Consider the following 24,770-nt stretch of genomic DNA (forward strand, 5'->3'; position numbering starts at 1 on the left):
AGAGTACCCTGGAACCTCAACGGCTGGACTTTTTCTCATTTGCGGAAGAAAAACACTCTTTGCAAAAGCTTTCTCGGGGATTCCGTGGTTTTATAGGCTTGGTTTTCGCATCGACGGCACTGTAAATATTCACGGGGTGAGTCGAAAGCTTTCATCTGCAGTACTGCAGTGAGCTGCCTATATATTTAATGCTGTGTTTTGCTTTACGTCGCGGATCCATCTACAATGTTTCGCCGTCAGTTGTTTAATTTTTCTTAGTGGATTGGATAAAATGGCGGAGTAAGCATTTTAACACACACACACAAATTGAAAGGGAGGGGTGGAGGTGCACAGTCAGCCTAAAAACTTTTTCTCCTGAAAATATTTTTGTGACACAACAGCTACAGCTTCAACAAACTGCTTTTGTGTGTTCCTTTAGCTTCCAGGAGCTGTCACTGCTTCTATCCATAGCTTTTTACGTAAACATAACGCGATTATTTTCTTCCTTAAACTTGACTATAATATAATAATATGTTTTCAGTTGCATTCAGTAAATTTAATTCGGATGTTTTCATATTTATAGCCTATAGGCGCGTATATTTGAGAAGGATTGTATGTTTTTTCTCATTTTTAATAATATGGGCCCCGTCGCCCTCGCTTCAGGAGCCTCAGGAGACGGGAACTGCTCTGCGGCCTTGTGTTATGGAGGAGGCCTACACCACTCCACTGTGTCGTAGGTGGTTGTAAGCGTAGAGTAAGGCACTACGACCAATAAAAGCGCTTGACACACATACGGCGGTGTACTACTACGACAGCAGCACCATTGTTGATGGGAAACAGGGCTTTTACTGTGTTTCAGGACATTTGTATTTATTTGGAGACTTGCTGTTGCATGGGAACATTTATTATTGTGCATCTGGCGAGTCATTATAAGATTAAGTTGTTATAATTACTTGAAGGGTCAGTGAGTGCAGTGAGGACAGGCCGAGAAACCTAAATAGCTATTTAGTGCATTGCACATAAACTTGCCAATTTTTTTGCCAGTTCAAGTTCAATTTTTTGCAGACATTTCATCCAAAGTGATTCATATAGCATTCAAGGTTTAAATTTTTTACCAGTTCATTCATTCTCTGGGAATCAAACCCATAACCTTGATATTTCTGGTGTCATGCTCTACGGTTTGAGTTACAAAATCATTAAAGTTATATATATATATATATATATATATATATCCTATATGGGTTGACATCACATGACACGTGTGTCATGCAGGGTTGAGTTACTGCTATTTATTATATAATTATAAAACATAGGCCTATAAAAAATTATATTAGATTAATAGTGTTTATAAAATATTGAATATTTTACATTTATTCATTCATTTAGCTGAATATGAATATCTTTATTTTATTAAAAAAAAGCACAAACATAACCATAGTGATGTATGAGCATGCAATCATACGGAATAAGGATGCAATGAGTAAAAACAAGTGATATCAGTATAAAATCTGAACCAGTGGTACTATTGGTATACAAACCGAGTGCCGAATATAACCTTTCATAATTTTCACTTTGTGTTATCTTATATGCTTTGGAATAATTTAGTGGCCCAAAAATTTTACTCACCTACATGACCAAGCAATAAATGTAATAGCAGGTCTTAGTAAACTATTTTATGATGAAATTTTCTTACTGGAGGTTATATACTGCATATCTTAGATTTGCATATTGTCTGCAAACTAGGAGTGTGCGATATTGAAAAAAAATGATATCTCGATATATTTGGGGATTTTTTTGATAACGATAATTAGGCGATATTTTGCAGAGTGTGTTAATTGTGCTGATATCTGACTACCGTGGACAGCTGCAGTTTTTGATATTCTTCATATTCTGTGTGGTCAGTTCACATCAGTGATTAATTAATCCTTTCATAAGTTTAAATTTATTTTGAAGTTTTATGGGCATTTTTACCTTTAATAAATCCTTTTTTATTTTTTTCTAAAAGTGTGCATGTTTTGAGTCAAATTGTTACATTTAATCAGTCAATTAGAATAAAAAAAAAAAAAAACATGCCAAAAGTGTAAGCGCGGAAAAATGGAAGTCATAAGAATGCAGATCATATTTATTTTGCGCTAGCATGAAGCTGTAGTTTCACAATACATGAATTACACTTACGAGTAACAGTAAAATGCTGCAAATAATTTTTTCTTGCGCTTGAAACGCGATTTACACCTTTACAAAGCTTCTCTTGCGCATACAAATTTAATTTACGCTTACAGTCTTATGTACACTTTCACAAATCTTACCCTGCGCATGCAAATCTTTATGACATCAAATTACCTTCATACACCCCTACTGCAAACTTGTATTACAGTGCAAATGGCAGTGTGGTTACTGTGGTTTCTGCTCACAAGAATGGGACAGTTTTGCATTGCGTACCTAAAACGATCTGTTACATCTTTATCAATTCCAGCATGCATTGGCTCATCAAAAGAGGTCATTCATGTTCTGACCTTTAATTACAAGATATTAGATGCACATCCTTAATTTAATAAAAACCAGTCAGTCGTATTTTATAGTTATAAACCCTGCATGCAGTTTTTGAGGATATTCAAAGCTTAAATGAATTGTCATTTGACTATACTGAATTATTTGTAATCTGCAGGGTGTATTTAAACTGGGTTGTAGAAAGTGTATCCAAGTGTCTAAATATATTTATGCAAACATTAATGTTGATAACATATCTGTGGGTTTTAAATGGGCTTTATGGATGGTGAAGAAAAGGGTGTTTTGGTAGGAGGAAAGAATGTGTAAATAGTAATGTGTAAGGATGGTATTGTACATTGAGATGTTGTAGTGCTGTGACAGGAAGTGAGGACTGTAGGGGTGGATTGCCTCTGTAACGAATGCAAAAAGGTCATTTGAAAGAGCGAGCGAGAGAGCCTTAGAGTCACAGAAATACCACTGAGCAAGGAATTCCCCCGCCTCCTCTGATCCAGCAAAAAAAAACAAAGTGTGTGTGTGACTTGTCTGGCAAGCATTTTTCTTTGTGTTCTGTCGTTGTCAAATTTTCTTGTATTAAATTGTTTTATATCCACTTTTTAAGGCTACGTTATATAAATTCACACTGAAGATGTTTTGATGAGATTAGGCACTAAACTTAAAACTTTATCTTGTGCACTAACTTGTTTTTGGTTGTATAATCTGTTTTCTATACTTCCAATACTGAATTACAAACTGATCCATCTCATGTGCTGTGTTTCATTGCAGGCTATAATTTAAGAAGGAAAGGACAGCGCAAACAGGAAGAGGCTTGGACAAGAACAGAAGAAAAAAAGAAGGGGCGGGATGCAAGAGGGAAACCGAGTGGAAGATATTGATAGGCTGGGACTTGCAGGAAATCAAGAGGATTAGAGACTCTCTTAGAGCAAGACAAGATGAAGCCCATTAAAAAGCAAGAAAGGCGGTCACCCCCATCCACTCGCGCCAAGGGAGTTAAGAGGAGGACAGCGGACAGTAGCCCACAGGAAGAGAAGAGAGAAACAGAGGAAAAACCCCAAATTTCACCTACCTCTCCCAAGACACATATCTCCTCAAATTCTGACTCATCACAGGAAGGGCCACTGAGAAGAAGCGGGTCTCCGGAAAAGGAGGGGGTCCTCAGTATAGCAGGCGATTTTGGGAAGACAGAGGAATGCCCTGGGAGCTCAAAGTCGGGCAGAACACAGAGTGACAGCAACAGTAGCACGACCAGCGCCAGCAACAGCCCCAACCCTTCGTCTAGTCGCAAGACGGCCACTTTTAAGGCCCGCGTGCCCAAGAAGAAGTACACCTCGGAGCACTGTGCCGGAAACCATGGCAACGGCAGCACTCCCAGCACACCCCCACAGAGCAGCAGCAGCTCTCATAACGGAAGTGGTGCTAGCCAGGGCCCATCTGCCTCTGCTGCACACACGGACCTACACGGTCAAAGTCAGGTGGCTGAGGACAGCATCACTGGGTACGGACACAAGAATGTACCTGTGCCTACAGGTAGAACTGCAGGCGAGTGCGGAGAGAGGGATGGGCCGAGCGCATCCAGCCCACAGCGTTGCTCCTCAACCGACACAGCCAGTGAACACTCAGCCGACCTAGAAGTGACAGCTTCAAGACGTGATTCTCACTCCAACTCCCAAAAGGCACAAGCACATAGCACTTCAACATCCTCACAGGAGAGCCTGTCATCTGGTCTAGCCGGGGTCCTCGCCAAAGGTCTCAAAAATCAGAGAGTTCTGGCCCGACAGGGTCCCAGATTAGGGGAAGGCTGGCCTCACGATCGGGGCCGGGAAATGTCTGATGTGTTTCGCACTGGAGTTGTGCGGAGAGTTAGCGAAGAGCATGGGACTGTGGAGGTGCAATTAAATGGAGAAAAGACCATATGCAAGTACCCATTTCGAGTGGCTACTGATTCTGTTGACCTTATTCTAGATGCATCACCTCCCGGTGTGACCCCGGTGGCTATAAGCACACGAGTCTGCATCCCCTTCGGAGGAGGTGACGAGGGCAGTGAGGGAGCGCAACAGTGGTACAGAGAAGGTATAGTCACTCAAGTAGATCCACACCCAGCTGTGTCTTTCCCATACCGTGTTCAGCTAAGGGAAGATCGTTCTGACGAGAGAAGGGAGAGGAGAGGTGTGGAAGATGACGGAAGGGCACAGGCCATTTGGGTCTCACGACAAAATCTCCGCCTCTTGGTTCCTCCTTGGGACTTAGAGCCGCCCCAGCCAGCAGATCCAGGGATTGGTGGTAGGAGGGTAAGAGAACGAGAGTGGGAGGAAAGAGAGGACATGGAAGTGGAGCAGGAGGTGGTTCAACTGACTAGACCAACATTTGTTCAGAGTTTGCTGCAACCTTTCCCCTCACCCCATTCTTCGTCTTCTGTCGTTAACACTGCCATCACATCTGTACTCAGTGTGGCCCCAAACAGAGACTGGGAACATCACAGAGAGAAGGATCAGGAAAGAGATTTGCATAGGCACTTGGAGAGAGAAAGGGAACGAGAACGGGAGAGGGAGAGGCAAAAGCATCATCCTCTTCATTCATCCACCCCAGATGGGGTGGACTTGGAAGTCAGCTGTCTTAGCCAACTAAGGGATGGTGGCATCACTGCCTTGGGAAGCAAAGCTCTGGGGGCTCCTTCTCAGAATCGGCCCATTCTTTCTAAACCAAACTACCTCAGCCCTCACCTTTCTTTGGTGAGAGGGCTCAGCACCCCGATTGCACCCCACCTGCCCCTTGCTCCCCACCCAAATCACCCCCCTATGCTCCTGGGCCTGGATTCAGCCACAGGTGCGGCAGTCATCTCCTCCACATCCCAGCTTCCTCCCATGCCCCCAAGCTCTTCTCGAGGCTCCCTTGACAAGACCCCCAGCTCCAACTCGCATGGTGCATCAGGGGGTGGCTCTGGATCCTCGTCCTCTTCATCACGTTCCCGCACACCCCTCACGGCTGCTCAACAGAAGTACAAGAAGGGCGATGTGGTGTGCACTCCTACAGGCATCCGCAAGAAGTTCAACGGCAAGCAGTGGCGCAGACTGTGCTCACGTGAAGGCTGCTCGAAGGAGTCGCAGAGGCGCGGCTACTGCTCGCGGCATCTCTCCATGCGCACCAAAGAGATGGAAGCCGGAGGCGGGGTTGGCCGAGACAGGAGTGGCGCCAGTAGCACGGGCACCCTCACACCTGACCTTCGTTTAGGTGGACGCACCAGCAGCGAGTATGACTGGGACGACAACTCAAGAGACAGCAGTGAAGCCAGCAGCCGTGGTGGGGACTCTCGACCACGTCTGGTGATGACTTCTCTTATACCACAAGAACTGCCACGTGACATGTCGCGCTTTGACTTTGATGAGTGCGAGGCTGCAAATATGCTGGTCTCACTTGGCAGCTCACGCTCGTGCACACCTTTGTCCAATCAGTCACCGTTCTCACCTGCACCGTCCCCCTCACCCACACTATTTGGCTTCCGCCCAGCTAATTTCAGCCCCATCACAGCACCACTGACCCCTCGCCGCCCTCGCCACCTCAGTGGCACGAAAATCCCTGGCACTCCCTGCACAGAACGTGAGCGCCACATCTCTGGCATCGTCCCCACTTTTCAGACCAACCTGACATTCACTGTACCCATGAGTCCCAGTAAACGTAAGCTGGATGTCCCTCCACCCCCACTGCCCAGTCCATCAGACTATGTGAAATCTGATCCCCAACTCAATGACCACGGCCTCAGCCTCAACGCAGCAGCATTCAGGGTTCTATCCCCTCAAAGCCAGCCTACCACCCCCTCATCTCTCTCATTTCCTCGACAGAGGAGCATCACAAGCCGACCCTCATCCTCTGCCGCTTCCACTCCACCTCCTATGCTGGTTTCTCCAACACCACCCTCACCACTGCCACAGGATCCCAGCTCACGTCGTATCGTTCCCCTACGCGATTCGCCTGTCATTGTTCGTAACCCAGATGTGCCGTTGGCAAAGTTCACTGATGGTCCCCTGAGCCGTAGAGCAAGCTCACGCTCTAGGGAGTACAGCCAGCCCCCTCACCATGCCATTGGCCTCCAGGCCCCTGTGCCCATAAATGGCGCCGCCACCAACGGAGCCGTTCTCCTTCGTAATCCTGCTCCCACCTTAGTCCTGGTGACTTCCTCTCAGTCACTGACGCCTGTGGCTCCTGGACATCCTGCCCATTCAAACTCTGCTGCTTTGAATGTGTCCACCTCTAATGCAACCACTGGACCTGCCATTGTACTATCTGGCTCAGGAGGTAAAGAGCAAGAGAGGAAGTCAGGTGGGCCTGCAAATGCAAGTGGTGCTCTCCCACAGCCTGTGGCTTGCCATCCTTCACCCACTGCTCTGTTGCCCCTCATCCTGCCAGCCGAGTCCCCTCACCCTGCTCCTCGCAAAGACATCATCATGGGACGACCTGGCACTGGTAAGAAACCTGAAAGATAAATAAAACTAATTAGAACACTAACGTTTGTAAATTGATCTCCATAGCCACCAAAAGTTTAAAGTATGTAAAATAATTTTATAATGTGAATGTGCTAACTTTATATTATTTGTACACTATGATACAAAAGCATTATTAAAATAAATTAATACATTATTCTTCAAGGATGCATTAAATTAACGGTTATCCCTGTAAAAGATTATCACGTGTCTCTAGAGTTTCAGAGTACATCTCAAAATGTCACACACTATGCTTAGATTTCCCAAAGTAACAAAGTCAATTTCAATGTTCTTTTAAAAATTAAGTATCAAATTCTTCCAGTGCCAAATTATATAGGCAGTTCTATTCACATTTATTTTATTCAAATAAATGTATTGCGCAGTTTGTTTATAGTTTATTTTTACAAAAGAGGAAAAATAACTTTTTTTCTGGACTAGTTTGTGCAGGCCAGAATATGTTGTTTTGTAAGTTGGAGGACACCAGCAAATACTTTCTATTTCCTCTCAGACTGACAAACTGTAAAAATAAGGGTGACTTTGGTATGCTGGTCAGCAGCAGGTGTGTTTGGGTGTGTGTAGTGAAGAATGCACTGTGCTTTCAGGGTCAGTGTTTCTTTAGACAGTTGCAGCATGTCTCAAATGATACACGGGAACTTGCCCAGACATGCATGGCTAGAGCGTGATTGGACCGCCCTGATTCTCATGAGTACTTAATCTGAGATATACAGATCCCTTGAATGACAGATGCACAGGACAGTTACACTCTTTCTTTTCACCAATCACTGATACACAGACATATGTACATGAATGGCTTTCATTCAGGTTCACTCTGACACAGAAATGTGCCTTTTCACCAGTTCCTTCCGAAGAGAATAGAGAGGCTGTAGGTTTTCCGAAAGAGTCGTGTGAATACATAATAGGTTTGTCTGTTTCTGCATTTAGTTTGGACCAACGTGGAGCCCCGCTCTCTGCCAGTGTTTGCGTGGCATTCGTTGGTTCCTTTTCTGGAGACCAGCCAGACAAAAATGTCCATGCAGCCTGCAGATGGCCAAACACTTGTAAATCAGAGCAAAGGTAACATCTGAACACTATAATTTGACATTGCAACACTTTCTTGTATGATACTGCATAGAATATACACAAAATGACATTCAGTTGAAATTTTGAAACTGAATAAACTTGCAGAACCTCGCTGTGGAGTTGCCCTTGTGACTGAGGGACCTACTGACCATCCAGCACCAGAGAGAGGTTCTCCGTCTTGCCCCCCTCCTACTGCTGAAGACCCACCCATGGAGAGAGGAGGTGACAGTGAGACTGAGAGTGATGCTGACGACCTGTAAATATCTGTTTGCATCTCACCTCTTGACAATGACAGCAAACATTTAGATTACAATATTTTAAAAACAATGCTTTGTAAGGACATGCAATATATACACATTATGGGAAAAATATTTTTATAAAAAAAAAAAAAAATCACAATAATTTGTTTTTACTGTTTTTGATGCAGTTCTCTTTTTTTTTTAGTTTTTTCCCAACTCAGGACACTGCTCCATCCATCAGCCCAGGGAAAAGGCGCTCACAATCTCTCAGTGCTCTCCCAAAAGAAGCTGACAAGAAGGTAAGAACTGCTATTTGTGTCCTTTTATTAAAAATTTTATCAGCTGCCTGGTTTCCTTTGAGTATCACCAGACAGCCCCGCCATCTCTCTTTTTAGTGAGTGCTGAAAAATTACCCGGAAACTTGTCAAGGGTTTCAGGCTACAGTTGTTAAGCATTGCCATCATTAATTTCCCTTTATATCGTCTGTTAAAAGTATTATACAAATATAAACTCATTATTTCTCCAATCTATCTCTCTCAAACCACAAAGAGGGAAAAGGACCACATCAGACGGCCAATGAACGCATTTATGATCTTTAGCAAGCGTCACCGTGCGCTGGTTCACCAGCGGCACCCCAACCAGGACAACCGTACTGTCAGTAAAATACTGGGTGAGTGGTGGTACGCGCTGGGACCCAAAGAGAAGCAGAAGTATCATGATCTTGCCTTCCAGGTACAGTCATTTTGTGAAATATCATGTAAATATTTATCAAATACTGCATAAGAGAAAGATGTCATGCCAATCTGTTGTACTTCCTTTGAAATTAGGACATAACGTGGCATTAAAACGTGGTTTTGCATCTGAATTAGTGATAGACCGATATCAGTTTTACAGTGGTCGATATACAGTATGTACTGTAGATGCAAATATCTGGAAAGGAGGATGGTTGATGGCCAATTTAATGCCAGTATGCACTAGTATCATTCAAATTGTTTTAATGTTTTTTTCTCTCATGCCAATCAAGGCTCCTTTGTTTGCTCAAAAATACACTAAAACAATAATATTGTGAAATATTAATACAATTAAAACAACTGTTTTCTATTTGGATGTATTTTAAAATGTAGATTATTTCTGTGATGCAAAGCTGAGTTTTCAGTCCTCAGAGTCACGTGATTCTTCAGAAATCATTCTAATATTCTGATTTACTGCACAAAACATTTCTTCTTATTATTATTATTATCATTAATGTTAAAAAATCATCAATGCTTAATATTTTTGTATCAACAATGATACATTTTTATTCAGCATTTTTGATGAATAACAAGTTCAAAAGAACAGCATTTTTTTTAATAGATATCTAACAATATGAATACTATTATATTATATATATATATATATATATATATATATATATACTATTAATGTATAAAATTCATAATGATTTTTTTTAATCTGACCACAAACATTTAAACGGTAGTGTAATGTAGTGTAGTGTTATCAAAATTAATTATTCATCATTTAGTAATACTATAGTGATTACAAATTTATTAAATAAAATGATCATAGATTTCAAAACTATGCATTTACAGACATCTGAATATATGCATGATCCAAGGGTTGCACTGTTAGTATTGATTAAGCCTGTTACTTTATTATTAACTTATTAGTAACTCCTCCAGTACAAAAGTAATATATTTAAAATACATTTATTTCATACTAACTATAGTTCAAATCTATTAACATATTTACTGACAAATCGCTTGAGACTTACTGATATAAAATTATAATTAAACTTTATTTGCTACTTGTGCACAATGCACATTTCTTAATTAATATCAAGCCTAAAATATGTTTTAATGTCACTATTGACGAGAATTGTATGATCTTTGAATAATATTGGTCTTTAAATGCAAGATATTTAAGGTGCACCTAAAGTATACTTGCAATAGTTCCACTTTAGCACAATCAAATATACTTCAGTATATCTTTAGTTGGACATCAGCACTACTTCCGCACAATTAAAGTGCATTAAGTTCAAAATTAATTGTTCCAGTTTAGCAGACTTTAAGTATACCAGTTTAGTATATTTTAATTAAGTACACAAATATGTAAATGTATTTATAGTATACTTAAATATACATGCATGAAATAAATGTATTACAAATTTTAGTATATTTATTTTTCACTTTTTTTTTTTGCTGGTTTTGCTGTCTTTTAGGTGAAGGAGGCTCATTTCCGAGCTCACCCTGATTGGAAATGGTGTAACAAGGATAGAAGGAAGTCCCTGTCTGAGGGCCGGGGAACTCCAGGGGCCAAAGAAGCTCGCGAGCGCAGCGTGTCTGAAAGCACAGGTCTGTGTGGGAGTTTGTTTATATGCGTGGGCGTTTGTTGGGCTTGTGAAACTATGAGTGCATAGTAGTGTGAAACACAACTGATGTTGAATTAACCTTCTTTGTTTCCCCAGAGGCCCATTCCACATCTCAGGGGGCAGACCACAAAGGAGCAGGGCCCAGCTGGACTTCACCTCGATCTGACGGTCACGGAGGATTAATGGGAGTGCAGCTTCATCGGCCTCGCGCCTTTTCCCAGAGTGCTTTGCATTCTCTGGAGAGGAGGGAGAAGGAGAGAGCAATGGAAAGCACGGGACTGTTTCATCCCCGTGCCCCTGCTCACCATCGACGACCGAGTGAGGATGTGACCAGTGATGAAGAGCCTATGGTGATCTGCGAAGAGGGGGATGATGATGTCATAGGTAAATTACGTGCCTCATTTTGCAACACAAAAGTGAGCTGTTTTCTGTGAATATGATTCATTAGCTGTTGTAGGTAAATAACTGGAGTGCAGCAAATGGTAAAACTATTTACACTACAAACCGGTGTGTTTATAATACATTAAAATATGATAAGAAATCCAGGTTTGCTATATCAAGCGGATGTGAATGACATGGAAGTTCTTGCACATTCAAGTTACAAATTGCCGTACATTAAAAATAAGATGGATACATCTTTGTCAATATGATAAATAGCAGCAACCCAGAACACCCTAGCAACCACCTTGAATGCCCTAGCAACCATCCAGAACTCCTTAGCATCACTGTGGCTAGTTTTGCATATGCACCACTTGTAGTTTCTTCAGAAATGCAAAAAGTGGTTACACTTTATTTTAAGGTGTCCTTGTTACAGTGTAATTATACATTTAAGTATTGAGTATTATTAATGAACTATGTACTTACTATATGGTTAGGATTAGGATTAGGGTTTGGCTTAGGGTTACTTGCATGTAATTATGCATTATTATAATAGTAGTACATGTAATATGTGTGACAAGGACATCTTAAAATAAAGTGTTACCTAAAAACTTTCTAAGTAATAACCTGTCAAGAATTAACTATTGTTTTAATGTTTATTAATGTAAGTTATTATAAAGCATTGCCAAGAGCAAGCCTCACTTTTTATGTTAGAGGCCTGGATCTGTTGAAAACCTAGGGTCTTTATGAAATCTGCTTTATTTTGTCTGGATTCCATATTTAATAGTTTAATTACATTTTAATAATTAAGAAGGATAACAAATCAATTGATTCATACAGTTTTAACAATTTATTCAAAATTGAACAATATTAGAAACCTATGAAATCTATTTATTTTTTGTTTCGAAATTCCATTTTTAATAGTTTAATTAAATGTTAATAATCAAAAAGTATAGCTAATCAATTGAAGTCATAACCTTTTTATAATTTAATGATTTATTAAAAATGTAAATAATAGAGCCTTATAAAATGTGTTTTATTTTTTTCTGAAATTCTGTGTTGTCTGTTTTAATTTTTCTGTATTCTGTGTTTTACAAATTTATTATTGAAGTGGTAATAATTGAACAGTGGTAATCGAATAAATATGTAAAACCTTAACAATTTAATGTATCTTAAAATGTAATCAAATTAAATTTGAACAGTTCCTTTTATTTTTTGCTAAACAAATTGTCACACAACAGAGTTTGAATGTCCTCGTATAGTGAAACGGTAGACGAAACTGCATCACTAATTTACACAGGCATGCAGAACATGCAGAATTTTCATGGTTTAATATTCACAGACACTATTTTTTATCAGGATTTGTGTACAGCCCTACGTTTGATTTATTGATCCAGATATAGTCAAGTTCTATGACAATCGGCGTTATACAATAAATTCCATCTCTATGACTGGATTCTGCGATTCTGTCTATGTTTTCTGAATTTTGAAAAACATAGGACCCCAAAACCCCCAGATCTGTAGATAACGCTGTTATATGTGGAACGTACCCACCATCAGAAAATGATTATCTTTCAGCGATTCGGTTTTGATTTTACAAGTGTTTTGCGTTCCATTCTCATTATTAGTCAGTCCTGACTGATTCTTGAGTCTGTGTCTCCCACGAGCTCTGTGCTCTCTGATGCACCACCACCACCATCCAAACATCATTAATTCATTATGGAAAGGCAAAATCTGCTCACTGCTCGGCGCTCTCAGTCCCATGAGTGTGAGATCTGCAAACCTTGGTCTCACAGCTAACGTGTGATTCCCCCACAGAAGACTCGTTTGCAGACGGCTCCATTGACCTGAAGTGTAAAGAGAGAGTGACAGACAGCGATGACGAAAACGAGCATGCAGATGAAGCTGACAGCAAGGTAACACTTAATACATCACATGACGTCAAGTAATATGTCCCGCATTGCATCTGTTACAGTTCAACAATTTTCCCATTTTTTTTAAACTCTTGTTAAATTATTCATGCAGTTTTAAATCATTTTTAAGTGAATAAAGTTCACTACTACATGCAAACACCAAATTCCTTTGGAAATCTGATTCAAAACAGTGACAAAAGCACACTTTCACATTATGCAAGTTATGAAATCTCGATGTTTTAAAAAAAAGTTATTCACATCCTAACCACATCCAGCTGTCATATGTTGTCTAGAATAAAGTTCATGTTCATATTTAATTGATGAAAAGACCATAGATCTCTTTGTTGAGAAATATGCTTTAAATTAGATAAGTCAAATTACCATAGCAACAGAAATGATATTTGCTCTCATCTAGTTATTATTCATAAAAAACAGATTATTTCAGCATCTGTGTGTTTGGTTGTCTGGCAAGTAACTATTATTTCTTCAGGATTTTCTCATGAGGTTTTCCACGCCAATGGATATACTCACAAGGCAGCAGATGTCTCTAAGCGTTCTGTCAGTTTTTATTTTTTATTGTATTTTATATTGTTATTGTAGTACATCAAGTTAAATTAAATGAGAAATGATGTCTTGGCTATATATATTTTTTCCCTCCAAAAACAACTAAAATATATTAAAAGTAGTCCATGTGACTTTTGCACTATATTACACATTGAGCCTTCCTGGAGCTAAAACAGTAAAAAGCATGACGCTAACAGCACGAAGGTCATGCATCCCAGGGAATGCATGAACTTAAAATTTTTTTTAGTTTGAATGCAAAGTTGCTTTGGAAAAAAGTGTTGGCCAAATGCATAAATGTCAATCTAAAACCCAAGTGGTCTGTAGCCATACATGAACTTTGTGTAGAAAACTGAAGCTGTTTTTCACTTAAAATTTTATTCTGTATTCCACATATGTGAATTGTAATTTTATGTACAGTTGCGAAACACACACACTAACACAGACATCAAGTCCAGCATGAATGTGAATGAAATAATTATCAGAGTATAATAGTGATCTTATCTCACAAATGATCTTTTTCTCTTCAGCGCACGTTCCAACCAGTCCATTCCTCTTTGGCGTTCTCTCCGAATGGAACAACTGGCAACAAATACAACGAAGAGGGGCGTGACAAGAACCTGGAGAAGAAGGAGAAGAGAGGCATGGGTGGTGCAGAACTGGATAATGGGGGGCCCAAAGAAGGGAAAGGAGGAGGTGGAGGAGGGCAGGTTCCTTTCCATGTTAATTCGGCCTCTGTTAATTCGGCCACTTTGCCGCACGATGCCGGGACATACCTTTCACGAGGCGCTGTCAGGATGGCCCCCACCGTAGTGACCAATGTTGTTCGTCCCATCACTAGCACCCCTATCCCCATCGCCAGCAAGCCAGCTGATGGGGGTGTGGCTGTTGGGACCCTTCCTCCAGACGGGAAGCCCAAGCTACTGATCGGTGCCGGCGGAGCAGGAGGAGGTGGGTACTTTCCCTCCTCTTCTCCCAAACCTAATGGGCAAGGAAGCTTAGTAACTGGCCTAGTCCTGGGAGGAGCCTTCCCAAACCAACCCACAGTTCAGCTCATCACCCCACCCCAACCTACATCATGCAACGGAGCCCCTAGTAACAGTGCAGTACCCCTTCCCTTGCTTCATCATCAGTTCCTCCCTGCTGCCTCCATTACGCCGCCTAGTGGCGGGAAACCCGTAACACAGGTGCAGTACATCCTTCCAACTCTGCCTGCAACTGCCAATCCCAACAGTTCCTCCTCCCAGCAGACCCAGCAGCCCTCCAGCATCCTTACTTTGCCCAGTGCCGCACCCACCCATGTGACTCTGGCCAATGGTGTACACTCAGGGGCGGGGCAAGGAATAAGATATGCTTCAGTCCCAGCGGTGGGAGGAGTCAGCTCGGGAGGTGGAGGTGAGATTTGGGGCAGTTAAATTGTGGTGAAGAAACCGGGCACGCGCTAAGTTAAATTCAGGGTTCCCACACGGATTTTCAGGACTGTAAAATTCATGGAAATTAATCAAATCTTTAAATGAATGGACAATTTTATAGTAAATAATAGACATTAAACTTCATTTAATTTTCTCTCTTAAAAAAATTATTTGATCAGTGTAAATTACCATACCGTTTAGGGGTTAGCAAGATTTTTTTAATGTTTTCGAAAGAAATATCTTATGCTCTCCAAGGCTACTTTTATTTGTTAAAAATACAGTAAAAATTGTAATATTCAGAAAGATTATTACTATATAAAATAACAGTTTTCTTTTTGAATGCATTTTAAAAAGTAAATTATTTCTGTGATGAAATCGCATTTGAAGTCATTGTAATATGCTTTGAGTTGGTGCTCAAAAACATATCTTCTCATTATCAATGTTGAAAATAGTTTTTTTGGTGAAGTTCAAGAGAATTTTTATACATTTATTTAACTGTCACTTTTAATCAATTTAAAACACCATTGCTGAGTAAAAGTATTATTATTATTATTAATATGATACTTCATTTTTTGGAAATAAGAGGTTCATTTTAAAAAAGTTTAATTATTTTAATATTTTCAAGTTTCTGTTTTAGAGGCTTAACAGAGCAAAACCTGTGGTTGTGAATGACTGGACTGGATATTGCATTTTGTGTAAAACAGGCCCAATATATGATATATGAGTGAATTGGTTCTTTTCAGTGACTCAGTCGAACCACTTCACAAATTAATCATTCATGAACAAGTCAGTGAAATTCATTTCTAAACATGTGGGAAGCCTATAAGTTATATGCTGTGTCCTCATCCAAGGGAATGTGAGCTTTATTGATGGTTTTCAACACATTTAATCAGGTTTCCCAAGCTTACAAGGATCAGGATTATGTACACAGTGTTAGGGAAATGAGTTTATGAAGTCTATTCTCGGTCTCTACTATATCAGTCCTTTTCATCTCTTTGCACAGTTCAAGCGCAGTCCCCAGTCACACAGAGCAAGATGTTGGTTCCCATGGCAACAGTCGGAACAGGATCTACACCTCCGCAGCCAATTTCCCTGGTGGGTCCACCCCTTCCTGTTCAAAATGGGACTCAACCAGGAAGTAAGGTAGATCGGCTCGGCTTACTATCCTGGTACATGAGCGAGAAGCATTTATTGTATTTTGCAACAGATGTGTCGGATTCATGAGCTGCTTTGCTTTTCAGATCATTCAAATTGCACCAATGCCTGTGGTCCAAACAAATGTGCATCCTGGAGGATCAGTGCATACTGGCAGTTCGTTTCCTGTCTCTATGCCAACGGCAACTGTCATGGCCCCTGGGCCCACCCCTCCTCAGACGGTGCTCTTGACGCCACAACCTACAAGGTACTTTACTGCCCGCTGTCTCTTTAAAACTGCTGCCAGACATCTGAGCACTGAAATATAACACAATCTAACCTTCTAGTGACTGTGCCAAGTAGGACATGTTCATGGAACAACATCCTTGTTGGTCTTCAAACAACATCTGATTTAACAATGTACTAACACTGTTTGTTTTTAGAAGACAAAAATCTTTATATTCTTTTATATTATACAAAAATATTGATTATTTCTTTGCCTTATACATAATAATAAATACATTTTGACCATGGGCGCCAAACGCTAAGAAATTTACTAAATTTGTTAGTTGACAAAAGTTTTTAAGATGAAATGAAAAGATGCATAATTATGACTATAATTAAAGGATTTTACTGAAAACATGCTGATAATACTGTCATACTGTTACAAAATAACACTGCAAGATTTAACAATGCACTAACAATGTTTTTAGAATGTGTGCATATATCTATCTATCTATCTATCTATCTATCTGTCTGTCTGTCTGTCTGTCTGTCTGTCTGTCTATCTATCTATCTATCTATCTATAGAGACAGCCATATCACCCTGTAGCCCAAGACTGGTTGCCCACTGAAGCTAAGCAGGGTTGAGCCTGGTCAGTACCTGGATGGGAGACCTCCTGGGAAAACTAGGTTGCTGTTGGAAGAGGTGTTAGTGAGGCCAGCAGGGGGTGCTCACCCTGTGGTCTGTGTGGGTCCTAACGCCCCAGTATAGTGACGGGGACACTATACTGTCCAAAAAAAAAAGCACCGTCTTTCGGATGAGACGTTAAACCGAGGTCCTGACTCTCTGTGGTCATTAAAAATCCCAGGATGTCTTTCGAAAAGAGTAGAGGTGTGACCTCGGCATCCTGGCCAAATTTCCCCATTGGTCTCTGACCATCATGGCCTCCTAATCATCCCCTTACACTGATTGGCTTCATCACTCTGTCTTCTCTCCACCAGTAAGCTGGTGTGTGGTGGGCGTTCTGGCGCACTATGGCTGCCGTCGCATCATCCAGGTGGATGCTGCACACTGGTGGTGGATGAGGAGACACCACCCCTCACAATGTAGAGCGCTTTGAGTGCTTAGAAAAAGCAGAAAAGCGCTATATAAATGTAATGAATTATTATTATTATTATTATATAATTATTATTATTATTTTTTTTAATTATTTTTTTTATTCATTTTTGATTTTATTAAATATTGAAATGTTTAATCATGGGCACCAAATTATAAGAAAAAAGTCCAAAAAATGTCACTGATAACAAAAATGGGATTAAAAGGATTATTTTTAATTTTAAGGATATAATTTTTATTTGTAAAATTATATGCCATTTCAGTCGAAGTGAAATTTTTTTCACTTCGAAAAGAGTTTTGAATATGGCATGATAACTAAATATCTACGACTTTTTTGTCAAAAAACACAAACTGTCTAAAACTAAAATAATGGTGTAAAAATGAACACTTCTATACCATTTTATCAATTATTCATCCTCTGATTTTAGTAATTAGGGTTAGGGTTAACATTTCTTTGACAGGAGTGTTAAGAGAGATCCAGATACATGACTTGGAAAAGTCACTTCTGCTGTGCTTTTGTTGCACAGGATCACATATGTCCAGTCATCTCCTGGAGTTGCAGCTCCTTTGCCATTGGGTTCAACACCTGCAGTCTCTTCCACCCACCAGACTCCGTCACCTGCTGGCCCATCATTTTTGCAATCTCCAGTGGCGACCCTTGGCTTCACGGCAATTGCGCCAGCCGGTCAAACCTTGGTTCAACCGATTGTTGCAAGTGAGTGTTACGACTGAGAGTTCTTTAAACCACCAACACATATTTAACACTGCGTGACAAACATCATCAAATTTCTACCACAGGTCAGCCCCCCCTCCTAGCTCCATGCCTGCCCCAGAGCGGATTGTCACAACCTGCACAAGCCTCGACGGCCACCCGTCAACTTGTGACCGCCATTTACCCCGGTGTCAGTTTAGCCGGAGGAGTTGTGTCAGTGACAGCCGTGCCACAATGCACAGCAAGTTCCATATCAGTTCAAGCATCATCCTCGACGCCTCAAGCGACGACCCCCTCAGCCGCAACAGATACGCAGCTGCAGTCTCAGGTAAACATGCACATGGAAAATGAGAGAGGACCAGAATCTAGGAAGGAGATGGAGAAACAGAGAGACCTGGTGGTGTCAAATGATGGACATCAGACGCCACCTAGTGGTTTGGAGGAATCGGTGCAACACACACATAAAGGTAAATCTAACCTCATTATCAAACCTTGTTAATTTCATTTATAAATTTGGCTTTAAGTTAAGGTGTGTTCTTGTTACAGTGAAAATACACATTCAAGTAATGAGTAATAATTAACAGCATGTACTTACTGTAAGGTCAGGATTAGGAATAGGGTTTGTTTTAGGGTTAGTTGCATATAATTATGCATAATTTACTGTTATTACAAAAAGAAGTACATGTAACGTGTAAAAAGAACACTGTAAAATAAATGTAGTTCAAAAGATACTACAAAACCGATATTATGGCTATTTCAAGGTCTTTAACAGCAGTTGTTATTAAATATTAATCAAGCATTTGCATTACTGTATGTTCTTGCAGTCCCTCGAAAGTCATGTTCAAAATGTTCAATAGGTCAGCATTGTGAAGGGAAGGAGGATGGAAAGAAAGGGAGCAAAATGGAGCGAGAGTCTGAGAGAGACGTAGGAGGGGGCCCGTCTCAAACAGAGAGAGCTGAGAGAGCAAGAGCGATGGAAGAGGAGACAGAAAGTCAAGCTGAGATCAACCGCAAAGACGAGAGTCGAGAGGTGAGATGCTTTTCACAGCTGTACAATACAACTCTGGTAAATTCAAACAGTTTTCATATGAAACTGAACTGTGCATGTTCAGATATCCACATTATTCTATAATCACTTTTTGATTTTTGTTTTTCAGGCAGGACGCAGGGAAGCTTCTGTTTTGGACCCCCCGCCACCCCCTTTGCAGACTGACCCCCCTTCAGTTAAAAAGACCAAGTTCCGCCCACCTCCACTGAAAAACACCTCTGATACTGGTGACAAGTGAGTGGCATTGCCCGTGATGTAGGGATGTACTAGGATGTAGTGTGATGAATAAATAAGGTTATTGCACATTTTTAATGCACAGTGGGAGAACATTTAACAGTTCATGAGGTAGATTGCCTGGGGAAATAAACTGTTCTTGTGCCTGACTGTCCTGGTATTCGGTGCTCTGTAGTGCCGACCAGATGGCAAAAGTTCAAAAAGGAGATGGCATGGATGTGAGGGATCCAGGGGGATTTTCTGAGCCATTTTTCTCACTCTGGATATATACAGTTCTTGGAGGGTGGGAAGGGGAGCACCAATAATCCTTTCTGCAGACCGAACTGTCCTCTGTAGTCTTCTGATTTCTGATTTTGTAGCTGAGCCAAACCAGACAGTTATTGAAGTGCACATGACAGACTCAATGATGGCAGAGTAGAACTGTTTCAGCAGCTCCTGTTGCAGGTTGAATTTCCTCAGATGGCGAAGGAAGTACAACCTTTGTTGGGCCTTTTTAGCAATTGAGTCTATGTAAGTGTTCCACTTCAGGTCCTGAGAGATGATAGTGCTGCCCAAGAACCTGAATGTCTCCACTTCAGTCACAGTGCTGTTCCTATTTCATTTTTCAACAACTATATTTGATCTTTCACAGGGCGCTGTTTGGCTCCTCTTTTGAAGAGCGTCTTAAAGAGCTGCCGGAGTTCAAGCCTGAAGATGTGCTGCCCTCTCCCAATTTACAGAGTCTAGCAACTTCCCCTAGAACCATACTGGGCAGCTACCGCAAGAAGAGGAGGAACTCTACAGGCGAGAGAAGATTATAAATATAATGTGAAATTGCACAGTCCAATACCATGGTTTTTCTCAGACAATCACATGTACATTTATGCATTTAGCAGATGCTTTTATCCAAAGCAGCTTACAAAAGAGGAACAAAAGCAATTCATCAAAGAGCCAATAATATTTGTTATATACGATGCCAGGTTTATTAGACATATTTATTGAGAAGCAAGCTAGAGAAAGGGATCTAGGGGATTCTTTTTGCCTTACCTTTTTTTTTTTTGATCCCTCCTTTCATAACATTTTCTTTCCTTCCCTAGATCTAGAGTCCGCCGACGAACCCAGTTCACCACGGAGGAAGAGTCGCCGCCTGTCCAGCTGCAGCTCAGAGCCTAACACGCCCAAGAGTGCTGCCAAGTGTGAAGGGGACATCTTTACCTTCGACAGGGCTGGTGGGCTCAGTTTTATGTTTAAACTCAGTTTCATGAACGCATGCATAAAGAGATATATTTATATGCGTTTTCTCATCTTCTGTGTTTATCAGTTGGAGACACGGAGCATATTTTGGAGGAGATGGACCGCGTGCCGTCTTCGTCTCTGCGTAGGATGTTGGACCAGCGGCGTGCGCTCGTTATGCAGCTCTTCCACGAGCACGGCTTCTTCCCCTCAGGTAACATCAAGTTAACCATATCTCAGTATAGCACAGCCAGACTATTGACTTAAATGGACCCTTTTCACATTTCCGGGTTTCTCAGCAGAGGAAGTCGTTATAGTTGGGTAAACTTCAATAGCAGTGAATGGGAGACTATCACAAATATATATTTTTTGCATCCCCATTTGCTCAAATAGCAAAAGAAAACTCCACGATAGTGTTTTCATGAGTTTCGAAAAAAAGAAAAAAATAGAGAGAGTGAGAACGGCAGTCAGAAGAGAGAACAATGTCAAATTTACCGTCACTCCCTAAGCCACTGCATTAGAAACACCCTCGCATTAGTGTTAACTATTTTTTTGTAATTTGACGCAAAGGTAATATAATACAAAGTATAGTGTTATAAATGTACATACACGTTTTAAAAAAATCTAAATCTAAAACATTTGGAAGGATTTATGATGCTGATGACCAGTGAAACACGACAATCACAGTCTTATAAAAAGGGTCCATTTAATTTATACTTGTATTGAACAAAAAAAAAGTCAATTTCAAATAAATGCTGTTCTTTTGAATGATCTATTCATCAAAGAATCCTGAAAAAATATCAACATTTCCTCAAAAATATTAAGAAGCAACTGTTTACAACATTGGTAAGAGTAAGAAATAATTGAGCAGCAGCATACAGTATAAGAATGATTTCTGAAAGATCATGTGACACTGAAGACTGTAGTAATGGCTGCTAAAATCACAGGAATAAATTAAACGTTTAAATTTAAATTTAAACTATGAATGTTTGTTTCCACCAGAAACAAGTTTGTTTCTCACAATTCCAGTTTTTCATATCACAGTTCTGACTTTACATCTCAATTCTGAGAAAAAGTCAGATATAAAGTTAGAATTGTGAGATATAAACTCAGAGTTGTGAGGAAAAAACCCTCAAAATTGCGAAATGTGTGATTGAAAAGTAAATTTTTATAAATTAAAAAATACATTTTTATAATATACATTTAAAAAAGAAAATGGCTTCAGAGGCTCAATGAAATGCATATTTATTTTTTGTTTTTTACTGTCAGCATCAAATGGAAAAAAATTGCATCAGCCATTGTTGTGAAGGCAAAACTTAGCTTGCATATCTTTTTTCTTTCTGGTACAGCGCAAGCCACAGCTGCCTTCCAAGCTCGCCACTCGGACACGTTTCCCAGCAAGGTGTGCCTGCAGCTGAAGATCCGCGAGGTAAGGCAGAAGATCATGCAGACCGCCGGCAGTTCTGAAAGCGTGGGAGGTGTGGCCAGCGGAAGCTCTGACTCCGCCTCTACTCCCGGACCATCCAATCCAGCGTCCAGGGAGAATTCCGAAGTGGACGAGAGGAGCAGGGCCACGGAAGAGCCAAAGAAAGATGTGGGTGATCCGCATGAGTCAAGATAGGAGGAGACAAGCGGAACGAAAGAATGAAAGACGAATGAAGGGATGGATTCTAGAAATGTGTAAACCCATTTCCGCTGGCAATATACAGTACAGCACTTATGTGGATTTTGCTTCGTTCCTAATCGAACTGATTTCGTTGCCATTGCGTTCACTTCGTTGATGTTCTGTTGTTATGCACAGTTACACAAACACACACACGCACACACTTTATGCAATTACATAATAATATCACTTTCACACATCAAGGACTTGCACAAGGAACGCATGAGGTCACACTCATTTACATATGCCACTCCTGTTAGGCCGTCATTTGTCCACCTCTGCATTAGGGCGTGGCTTCACTTTCTGTCCGAATTTTAGAGCCCTTCAATGCTGCACCACAGGCAGCACCAAACCAGCCTGTCTGCACACGCTCAGTAAAGCCCCCTGCGTGGGGCCAGCACAGATTTTTATCGAATGGACTGAATGTTTTAGACGAGCAATTAGACTGTTTGAGGTACTGGTAACTTTTGGGGGGTTACAAATGCGCTTGCACTTTCATTTGTAAAGACCGAGACGGAGGAAAGCAATATCCGGGGGAGGAGAAGGGTCTTCATGCGAATGTTACGCCCCCGTGACGGGATACATGCATCGGCTGTTACTGTTCTTCAGCACGGGCTGTAAATTCACAGGTTTTCGTCCCAGAGGCAACAAACTCAAGACTCGTAATCACTTAGACCAGCGGATCAGAAAACAGAGGCTACGGCGGCCACCACAATCGCATAAACAACAACAACAACAACACAGCACACTCAAAAGCGAGAGAGGAAAACATTGTCCTAACCTCGAAAAGAAGACGCAAACGAATAGAGACACTACCCCTCTTCGAATCAACGTGTAGTTATGCTTTGTCGTTTTGTTGTTGTGCCGTAATGGTGGAACTGACTGATATCTTATTTTGTATTAGCTTGCGCCTCTCTTCTTCTTCTTCCTCCTCTTCCTCTAGTAATATTTTCAGCATGGACTAATCCAGCTATCTAAGTGTTGGAGCGATTAAATCGAAAAGAAAAAACACTCTGTTTTAGCCTCTTAGCTGAAGCTCCTCTTCTCTGGCCGCCAACTTAGGCTTTTCCCTGTACACTGTATATATATATAACCGTGATGGCTGGGGAGGGGGGCAGAGGGTGGGCATGAGGCTCTCTCTGTGTTCTTTTCCTCCTTTCTTTCTTTTTTATATTTCAATCAGGTGTTTGCACAATATATGGTCCTAGACCATGGTTTAAATCAGGAAAGTATTTGTTTTTAGATATTTAAAACCTAACCAACGACTTTGTTCCATTGCGTTCGATTCTCCCTTTCCGCATCCCATAAGGAAAGCCCTTGTTTTTTCATCTCCTTAAGACTTTTAACCGAAGTGTTGATGGAAAGCGCCACTTTAAGCGCTGGTCTGGAGTCAGAGTAAGCTTTGTAGTTTGCGACGCCATTTCGATTCAGGATTACGCAAGGGAAAGCTGACCCGAGACCAGCGCTGGGGCGGCATTTCTCAGGATCTCCTCTTTCTTACTCTGCCTCATCTTTCATTGGTGCAATAGGACGTGGGTGGGATTTTTATTTTGAAGTAGACGAGTGACCTGTTAGTGCCATAGAATTTCACTGTACAAGCTGTAATAAATATATATATATATATATATATATTAAAAGGAGAGTGGGGGGAAAAATCAATGAGTATCCAGAGAGAGAAATCCAAACTGAACAAACAAAAAAAAAAAGAAAAAAAAATGTAACCTAGCACTTTCTTGCGTCTGTTTTTGCTGAAAGAGGAGTAATGAGTATAAAAATGCTACTCAGTCTTCACTTGAATGTGTGACAACATAAATGTATAAATATACCTATATATTTCTATATGTCCATGATATACAGATGTCTGTGTGTGTGCGAGTGTATGTGCTTAAACATTACATGCACCCTGACAAATCAAACTTACTCCCGAGCAAATGCTAAAATGCAGTGGCACTACATTAAAAGACTGTTAGCATATGCCTGAAAACCGGTGGCTTCTGATGTGTGCGAGGAGAAATCGGCATATTTCATATTTTCTTCCCTTCCCCCAGTGACAGACAAATGCTTGCACACACACACACATACCTGCACATGTATGCGTGTACACCTTATGATTGTGTATCCAATAAACTGTCTTTACTTTGGAGGAGTTTTAGAAAGAGAAAGGTGAGTGTAAACTCATCAACAGGCATGTTGACCATGTGCAATATTTCTAAACGAGATTATTGAAAAAATTAAAGACCTAACACAACGCTTGGTTTTTGTGTAGTCCTTTTCGCATGTATGATAAAGGTATGTTATTGATGGATGGACAGACACAGACAAATAGATAGATATACATACATACAGAATAAAGCATATTGATATACAGTATTATTTTAGAATCTTTTCTGTTTTGATTCATTATCTTTGTCAGACCCGATTTATCTTTATCAGTAATAAGGAACAGCTTATTATTTTATTAGTTTTTTTATTAATATGAGTTTAATTTGAATTAATTTTAAATGTTTTGTTTGCTAAT

At 40.7% G+C, this 24,770-nt stretch overlaps 1 protein-coding gene across 1 annotated transcript; it reads left to right on the forward strand.

The window, feature by feature from the left end:
• On the forward strand, positions 1-24,478 carry LOC306847105 (protein capicua homolog). Its single transcript, XM_079380886.1, has 20 exons — positions 1-136; positions 3,250-6,942; positions 7,902-8,033; positions 8,145-8,295; positions 8,484-8,577; positions 8,828-9,010; positions 10,497-10,629; positions 10,743-11,030; positions 12,843-12,940; positions 14,029-14,893; positions 15,914-16,053; positions 16,152-16,312; positions 17,911-18,098; positions 18,182-18,562; positions 18,953-19,125; positions 19,253-19,377; positions 20,009-20,160; positions 20,454-20,585; positions 20,678-20,803; positions 21,939-24,478. Exons 2-20 carry the CDS (start codon positions 3,417-3,419, stop codon positions 22,208-22,210), a joined length of 7,320 nt encoding a protein of 2,439 aa, XP_079237012.1. The 5' UTR covers positions 1-136; positions 3,250-3,416; the 3' UTR covers positions 22,211-24,478.
• Positions 24,479-24,770: the final 292 nt, after the last annotated feature.

This window comes from Barbus barbus (genome assembly GCF_936440315.1).
Source record: "Barbus barbus genome assembly, chromosome: 27".
In the NCBI taxonomy this organism is placed as follows: Eukaryota; Metazoa; Chordata; class Actinopteri; order Cypriniformes; family Cyprinidae; genus Barbus; species Barbus barbus.

Excerpts from the sequence above, each read along its gene's own strand:
- LOC306847105 (XM_079380886.1), top strand. The coding sequence starts at position 3,417 with ATGAAGCCCATTAAAAAGCAAGAAAGGCGGTCACCCCCATCCACTCGC. Across the intron at positions 8,296-8,483 it reads GAGAGTGATGCTGACGACCT|TTTTTTCCCAACTCAGGACA; the intron begins GTAAATATCTGT and ends TTTTTTTTTTAG. Across the intron at positions 20,804-21,938 it reads GCACGGCTTCTTCCCCTCAG|CGCAAGCCACAGCTGCCTTC; the intron begins GTAACATCAAGT and ends TTTCTGGTACAG.